Source organism: Myripristis murdjan, chromosome 12, assembly GCF_902150065.1.
Source record: "Myripristis murdjan chromosome 12, fMyrMur1.1, whole genome shotgun sequence".
Taxonomy (NCBI): domain Eukaryota; kingdom Metazoa; phylum Chordata; class Actinopteri; order Holocentriformes; family Holocentridae; genus Myripristis; species Myripristis murdjan.
In genome coordinates this window covers 1,600,566-1,609,679 of record NC_043991.1, presented here as the reverse complement: position 1 = coordinate 1,609,679, position 9,114 = coordinate 1,600,566, and the positions used below count along the sequence as shown (strand labels likewise).

Genomic DNA, 9,114 nt, shown 5'->3' with positions numbered 1-9,114 from the left:
CCGTGTGTGTGTGTGTGTGTGTGTGTGTGTGTGTGTGTGTGTGTGTGTGTGTGTGTGTGTGTGTGTGTGTGCACGCGCGTATAACCACTATAATAAACTAGACTACATCACTGCACACATCTAACACCCGCGACACATGCATCACAAAAGTACACATCTTATTGGATTTGTGTGTTTGCAACACAAATATGCAGAAACAATGTTAACTGAGGCACTGGAACATGTGGGAGCAGTTTTTTTTTATCTTCATACACAGTTGAACATTTGAGCACATGCAGCTGTGTGCCAAATTAAAAAAAAAAAAGAAAGAAAGAAAAAAAGAAACACTCTTTCACACAACCTATTTCTACTTTTTAACCTAAAATGGAGTTTTTAATGTTTTAAAATCACAACCTCTTTCTGCAGACACTCCTGTGCTTGTTAAGCTCTGCCGGAGGTGTGTCAGCTTCTGGCAACTATTTCATAATTAAGCAAGAAGCATTTTAAATCTAATGTTAAACTAGCAATCTACAACACAGATATGTAACACCAAGCATCATCATCATCATCATCAGCATCAGCATCATCATCATCATCATCGTCATCATCATCAGGTATTTGCATCTTATAGTATCGAGTGGCGGTGACGTTAACCACCAAACACAATAACCGGTGCTTCAACCTAATGTTAAACCAGCCGTCTTCAGCACAGACCTGTACCACCATGGAACACCGAGCATCCTGACTGGTTTTTAGGTCTGACCCAGACGTGGGCAACTGGTGGCCCACGGGCCCCACGCAGCCCACAAACCTTCATTTTGTGGCCCCTGGGTGAATTTCAAAATTTGGACAGAAATGATTGACTTTGTCTCAGTTCAGGATCATGTAGCTCGATGGCTCTACCTGCAGGTCAGTTGTTTACATAACATTATGTCTCATTAGAAGAGGTCAGAGGTCATGACAAGGGATCATCCACCACTTCATGATGTGGAGAGCTAAAGACACCATGAGCAAAAAAGAAAAATTTATCACAGAAACTTTGTGCTCCAATATAAAAGTTAGACCGGCTGCCTGTTCACAGAGTTCATCAGTACACCATAATGTGCAGACTGTATCAATGATGGCAGAATATATCATTAACCAGCACTAAAACAGCTGCCATAAAGCGAAATGTGAAAAATACATTGGTGCTGCCAGACTTGCCATCATTAAAGATCTTAAAAGAAATATAAACGAGCAAAAGAGCTACCACAGCACAAAAATATTCTTTTGATGCTTCCTAACAAGCAGAGCTGGAGCTAGAAAAAGCCAAAAAGCCCAGTCTGATGGAGAGACAGTGCAGTGTGGCTGTGGGTTCGCTGCCCTGCGAGTCACTGCGGCCCCTAATGATCACTCACATTATTTTGTGGCCCTTACCCCCATAAAAGTTGCCCATCCCTGGTCAATCCTGTAGCCTCGACTCAATACACAACACAACTGTCCAGTAAAGTAACAGACAACCTCAGGATAATAGTAACTCTGTCCTCATGTAGTTTCATTCATTTTTTATGCAAATAATTGTTCTTGCAAGAAGTTATCCTATTTTCACATTGTCAATGAGAATATTTCAAAACATCCTGCTCTGAGAAAGAAAATGTTGAATGATGGTAATAATTGTGGCAGTAAAAGTAACAGCATAAGAGAAAAAAACAAAACAAAACAAAGAATTGCATAAAACAGAAAAAGCAGTAAAATGTATCAGTTTAAAGTAAATGCAGCAGCGGTGTATGTGGATGTCCAAGAGCAAAGAGAGAGTATAGAGTATTATTCAGTTTGCTTATTGTCCCCCTGGGTTGTGGCAAATAGAAACATATGGGCCAGTGGTGTTGACTGCATTAGCCTGTATTAAAACAACATGTGTGTGAGCAGCACTCAGGTGTGTCTCACCGGCACACTCATGACCTCTAACATCTGCACGCCTGCTGAAACCTCTTCCACAGACACTGCAGCTGAACGGTTTCTCTCCTGTGTGTGTTCGCATGTGTGTGTTGAGGTCATGTTTCCATGTGTAATTTTTGCCACACACTGAGCAGCTAAATGGTTTCCAAATGGTGTGAATTCGTTTGTGTGTGCTGAGGTAATTTTTCCGTGCAAAACTTTTACCACAGACTGAGCAGCTAAATGGTTTTTCTCCGGTGTGGACATTCATGTGAGGTTTTAAATGACGTTTATCACTAAATGCTTTTCCGCAGACTGTGCAGGTAAATGGTTTCTCGCCTGTGTGAACTCTGGTGTGTGCTTTAAAGTGTCCTATCTGTGTAAAACCTTTACCGCAAACTGAGCAGCTAAACGGTTTCTCTCCTGTGTGGATTCTCATGTGTACGTGAAAGGTTTTTTTATCTGCAAAACCTTTACCGCAGACCGAGCAGGTAAACGGCTTCTCTCCTGTATGGATTCTCATGTGTGTATTAAAGTGTCCCTTCTGTGTAAAACCTTTACCACAGACTGAGCAGCTAAAGGGTTTCTCTCCTGTGTGGACTCTCATGTGTGTACTGACAGTTTTTTTATCTGTAAAACCTTTACCACAGATGGAGCAGGTAAATGGTTTCTCTCCTGTGTGGACTCTCATATGTCTCTTTATGGTTCCTTTTAGTTTAAAGCTTTGACCACATAGAGAGCAGCTCCACACTTTCTCTCCTGTGTTCTTGTTCACAGAACAGGAAGATGGTTTCTCTGCATCATCAGATCCATCATCACTGAAAAGGAGTTCACTCTGTGGGTTTGAACCTGACTGAGGCTCTCTGCTCTCCTCCCAGTCATCACTGTCATCAGTCTCAGCTTCAGAAGAGTGTGAAGAGAGGAGCTGGCCCTCACTAGTTGCTTGGAAATCAGCAGCTGGATCTGAGTTCCTGGCTGGTTCCTCTCCATCAGCTTCTGTTTTCATCTGTTCAGTGGAGCTGCTGGCTGGAGGCTTTGCCTCTCTGTTCTCCTCAGTTTGGCTCTGATGAAGCTGTGAGCACTGAGCTTCCTCTTCATTATCTTCACTCTTCACAGTGACGGCAGTGAAGGGGAACTTGGTGAGATCTTGAAGCTGCTCTGCCTCCTGATTGGTCCAGAGCTCCTCCTGTTCCTCTTTAATGTGTGGGGGCTCTGGCTCCTCCTGGTCCAGACTGGAGCTGCACTCCTGCTGCTCAGGGGGAACCTCTTCTTTACACACCAGCAGCTGCTGAGGCATCACTGGAACACACACACACACACACACACACACATATACAATAACTAGTTTTCCATTTATCAGTTATAGGCTGTATGTTTGTACCACAATATAACTTTTGCCCAGATTCGAGCTCAGTGCTGCCCTGAGTGAGGTCAAGGTTGCTGACCTCCTACACAAGAAGTTAGCACCAGGCTCTGGTGAGCATACAACATTATCAGCAAACTCATTTCACTCCCTTCCCCCGATGAAATTTTCCAAGTGAAGGTTATCATTGTTGTGCACAGGTCAGTTTGAATGGTAGCTACCTAATGACTGCCCCCCTCCTGACACAATGTAACCGGCACTTGCATTTGTCAACACACACACACACACACACACACACACACACACACACACTGATGTAACTGTGTTATTAGGAGGGCTGGGAGAGGAGGAGTGAGACTATTGCTCGAGTCTGTGTGGTTTCCATGGCAACACGAAACATTTCACTGAAACCCGCATCAAAAGCCGCTGTCAACTTTGTTAGCCTGCATAATGGACCTTTTTGTTGTCAATTTTGATTTATTTGGGGACCTAAGTTTGGATAAATCGCTGAATGAGGAAGACAAGACAGAAGAGAAAAAGGAGAGATACGCGAAAGAGACGAGTGAAGAGCTGGATCAGCTGGAGAGGTTAAGAAATGAAGCCAGTACAGCCCGGTCAACATCTTGGGCCGTAAAATGTCCACAACACTACCAGAAAAACACCGGGCAAACAGCTGATTTTTTTCCAACTGTAAGTAAAGAAGAGCTAAACAAGATCCTCCGTGAATTTTATGGAGCTTAAATTTCTATAGACAGGTTTACGCACCAAATCCCGGGGGGCGCCATTACCCTACACAAATGCACTTCATTTCCGCCGGAAGTGGTTTGCGTAGTGTATGCCGGTGTAAACAAACTTCCATGCTAACGCAGCTTCGTCTGGACATGTAGCTCGCTGCTCGTCAGGTTTCAATTTTAATAATTATGTCCTTACAATGGGAACACGGTTCAACCACCTTGACTGGAGATGCGTTACTCTCCCCCACCCAAATTCAGTGCAGAACTGGGAGGATAACATGACGACGTGGCCCAGCATAACGTACAGCAAGATTTGCGCTTACTTCGTTTATAATCCCACTAATTTACTCATTGACACAGTCGGCGATTTTTTTTTTTACCAACATTCCTTGCAGCTTCAACTCTGTTGGTTTTTGCCTGGATGATGGAGTTATATTCCTCGTATTTATTTCAGATTATTGTCTGCTCCTCCGTTGCAAAGTATGCGGCTCGGGTGGATTTTTCCTTGTCTGCGATTGGTCGCATGCAGCAAACACCGCCCTTTTTATGTGAGCGCGCATAGATCTAGATTGGAAAAGCCTGCGTTCGCTTCGCTTTTCCTTTCGTCGGCACGACAGCTAGCTAGCTAAAAACAAACCAGCACGCCAAAACAGAAATGGATTGCATCGATGGGAGGAGTTTAGGATGTAGAGTGGAAATGGCTCATAAAATTGCGTATAATAAAGAGTATGCCTCAGCAGATTCAGCACCACGGACAGCACCTGCCTCAGCAGAGTCAGCAGCACAGACAGTACCAGCCTCAGCAGATTCAGCACCACGGACAGCACCTGCCTCAGCAGATTCAGCACCACGGACAGCACCTGCCTCAGCAGATTCAGCACCACGGACAGCACCTGCCTCAGCAGAGTCAGCAGCATGGACAGTACCTGCTGAGGCTGATTCAGCACCACGGACAGTACCTGTAAGATTTTCTATGGAGATGTGCTGCTATAACTTTGTTCTTGTTATTAATGTGTTAATGTTATCAATTATTAATTAGCCTATTAATCATTATTAATTTGTTTATTCTTTATGAGTTGCCTAGGCCATTGATTTAATAAATTTGTCAGTTTGTTTGCATCTGTACATGCATGGCCTTGAGTAGTTGTCATGGCACCTGTTAGATTAAAAACGACTTGGCAGAAGTGTAACTGTCAGCCCATGAAAAATAGTTTTTCCAGCGGATACTCTAGTTACAACATGATTGAGCTAGCAAAGCAGTTTTGTGTTGGTATGTGTGGTATTTATTCAGTTTTGGGAAATCATGATGTCTAGAAAACATGATAAGCCCAAGTTGGCTGGCTGACAAGGACTAGTTACCGTCAGATCTTAAGTAAACTAGGCAAAAAAAAGTTCTGCACTGCTTTTTCAGTCTATGATTTCCCCCCTTTATTTATACCCAATAGTGTTGTATCTTATACCGTTGTAAAGCCTGATTCGTCCTCTTTCCAATGAGATACAACTTGCATTTCTGGAATGAGTGACACCGGTAATTGTATGAGAAGGACCAATTTTTTTTTTTTTGACAAAATCCCCTGCAATATTTTTTTAGTTGATGATTTCTCCCATTTAACACGACAACGACGACAACGACAATGACGACGACGACACATGTTTAGCCATGTTGGTCATACCAATCGATTGGCATTGAAAAGGGGACTAATCAGGCTTTCTAACGGTATAAAAGACAACACCAATTGGTATTGATAAATGGGAGAAATGATCGACTGAAAAAATATTGCAGGGGATTTTGTCAAAAAAAATTGGTCGCTTCCCACACAGTTACCGGTGTCACTCATTCCAGAAATGCAGGATCCTTACAAGTTGTATCTTATTGGAAAGAGAACGAATCAGGCTTTACAACGGTATAAGATACAACACTATTGGGTATAAATAACACCTACAGGAGGAAGATGGAGGATCAGCTGCAGCAGAGAGATGTCTGTGGAGTCTGGAAAGGCCTGAAAACCATCTCTGGCCACAAGAAACCTGACTCCCAAGCTACGGGGGACCAAAAGTGGGCTGATGATCTGAACTTATTCTTCAATAGATTTGATCAGTCATCTGCCCCTCCCCCAGCCCAGTCCTCCATGCTGCAGCCCCCCCTCTCTGCACCCAGTGTTAACTGCCCAAATTCCTCCCCCTCCCCCTCTACAACACTCAGCTCTCAGCCACCCCCCACTTCTCACCTCATCAACCCAACCCCCCCACTCACACCCTCCAGCACACAGCCCCCCTGCTCCAACCTGTCTCTCACAACGACCCAGGTGAGAAACCAGCTCCGGAGGATCAAGGCAAGAAAGGCTGCAGGTCCAGACGGCATCAGCTCCAGACTCCTCAAGTCCTGCGCAGATCAGCTGTGCGGGATTGTTGAGCACATGTTCAACCTGAGCCTGAAGCTGAGGAGAGTGCCACAGCTGTGGAAAACATCCTGCGTGGTACCTGTGCCCAAGACTCCGCACCCCAAGGATCTCAACAGCTACAGGCCGGTGGCGCTAACATCCCACCTGATGAAGACCCTGGAGCGGCTGGTCCTTGTTCATCTCCGCCCCCTGGTGGGACCATCACTGGATCCACTTCAGTTTGCCTACCAGCCTGGCATTGGGGTGGATGACGCTGTGATCTTCCTCCAACACCGAGCTCTCTCTCACCTGGAGAAACCTGGGAGCACTGTGAGAATCATGTTTTTTGACTTCTCCAGTGCTTTTAATACCATACAGCCTGTACTTCTGAGGGACAAGCTAGAGCACACCGGGGTGGACCACCACCTCACACACTGGATTCTGGACTATCTCACCAACCGTCCACAGTATGTGAGGACCCGGGACTGTGTGTCCGACACCGTAGTCTGCAGCACGGGGGCCCCGCAAGGAACGGTCCTGGCTCCGTTCCTCTTCACCCTCTATACTGCAGACTTCTCATACAACACACCCACCTGTCACCTGCAGAAGTTCTCTGATGACTCTGCAATCGTCGGCCTCATCACAGAGGGGGACGACAGAGAGTACAGAGAACTGACGCAGGACTTTGTGGACTGGTGCCAGCGGAACTGCCTCCAGATCAACGCGGGGAAAACCAAAGAACTGGTGGTGGATTTCCGCAGACGTGCACTCTGCCCCTCGACACCGGTGAACATCAAGGGAACAGATATTGAGATGGTGACATCTTATAAATACCTGGGTGTTCACCTGAACAATAAACTGGACTGGAGCCACAACACAACTGCACTTTATAAGAAAGGCCAGAGCAGACTCTATCTGCTCAGGAGACTGAGGTCTTTTGGAGTGCAGGGGGCACTCCTGAAGACCTTTTATGACACCGTGGTGGCATCAGCCATCTTTTATGGAGTGGTCTGCTGGGGGAGCAGCATCTCAACGGCTGACAGAAAGAGACTTGATAAACTGATCAGGAAGGCCAGCTCTGTCCTGGGATGCCCCCTCGACTCAGTGGAGGTGGTAGGTGAGAGGAGGATGATGGCTAAGCTGTCATCCATGATTGTGAACGACTCCCACCCCCTGCAGGACACTTTAACTACACTGGAGAGCTCCTTCAGCGACAGACTGCTTCACCCAAAGTGTGTGAAGGAACGCTATCGCAGGTCCTTCCTTCCTGCAGCCGTCAGACTCTATAACAAGCAGTGCTCCCAGTAGACCACACACTCTCCAGGACTGCACTGACTGCACTAGAATGCACATTCTCAGCACCTTAACTACCCCCCCACCCCCACCCCCACCCACGTACACACATACACACACACGCACACTGCACTACTGCACACACATAAAGACGGGAGGGACGGGGAGATCCCATAAGGCAGGATCAAGTGTGACAGTTCCTGAGACCCAGTCCGGGAGTCAGGTTCTGCCACTTGGTCTCATGGGTTCACACTAACCCTGAACCTCCAGAGTGTGTTGCTCCCCAGGTTTTGGGTTTTTTTCTTCTGTGGTTCAAATTGTTCACAGAGTATTTTTCTCATTCCTTGTTTACAGTGTTTATATTGCTCATTCCTTGTTTACAGTGTTTATATTGCTCATTCCTTGTTTACAGTGTTTATATTGCTTTATTGTGTAAATTGTGCTTCGTATCTTGCTATCCACTTTGCTGCTGTGATGCGGGAAATTTCCCCACCGTGGGACTAATAAAGGAATATCTTATCTTATCTTATCTTATCTTAAAGGGGAGAAATTATAGACTGAAAAAGCGGTGCAGAACTTTTTTTGCCCAGTATATATCCACTGAAACGGACAGAATACTGGCAAAAAACTTTTATATTTTTAGAGCGAAATGCCCACAGTCTAAATACATTTTGATTATACATTTTATTTTGTTGGTAATAGTTGTATAATCGCAAGATTAATAATGCTCAAATATATGTTTAAAAATAGCATCCATGCAAGGTTCCTTAAAAATCATTAATTAGCCTAATAAATATTCATTAAAATATAAATGGAAGTTCATAATCGGAATTTTATATTCAGTATTCAATTTCATCATCCTGAAAAACCTCGAGACCGCTCGTGCGCCCCCAAGTAAATTGCGCCCTGGGTGGTTGCCCACATTGCCCATAGCAAAAACCGTCCCTGCATATAACATAACCTCATATAAATAATAGTATGATACAATGCCACATTACTGGGAAACTTTGTCTTGTAGCCCCTCAGAGTCAGAAGCAAGATCCAGCACCAAGCACCAGCCATGAGCCCACAAGTCCAGAGTGGGCAGGTTGGATTGCTCATTGAGTGAATATTATTAGAATTAATATAATGAAGAGCATGGTGTAGACCTGCTCTATATGAAAAGTGTCCTGAGATGCTAGATGATTCAGCAGTACGTTAATGAAACTGACCTGAATTGATCAGAAGGCTTTGTAAAAAGGGGAGATTTGTTCTGAGAATTATGACAATTTTTAAAATGTGATTTGGTGTCAGAAGCAGAGCCAGGAGCCAGTAGTGATGGGGGGATTGCTCCTGTCAGTATGGAAAGAACAGGTGAGCTGTTGTAAGTGTGCAAACAAGCAAGCATTAGTTCCAATACAACCACTTTCTATGCTCAAATGATAGTAGTGACCCGTTATACTTTTTT

At 44.9% G+C, this 9,114-nt stretch overlaps 1 protein-coding gene across 1 annotated transcript; it reads right to left on the bottom strand.

Annotated features, from left to right (window-relative positions):
• Positions 1–1,177: 1,177 nt before the first annotated feature.
• Positions 1,178–3,169, bottom strand: LOC115368749 (gastrula zinc finger protein XlCGF8.2DB-like). The gene has a single exon (XM_030065074.1). The coding sequence runs from the start codon at positions 2,900–2,902 to the stop codon at positions 1,796–1,798; it is 1,107 nt and encodes a 368-aa protein (XP_029920934.1). The 5' UTR covers positions 2,903–3,169; the 3' UTR covers positions 1,178–1,795.
• Positions 3,170–9,114: the final 5,945 nt, after the last annotated feature.

Coding starts and splice junctions, on each gene's coding strand:
- LOC115368749 (XM_030065074.1), bottom strand. CDS start 2,902: ATGAAAACAGAAGCTGATGGAGAGGAACCAGCCAGGAACTCAGATCCA.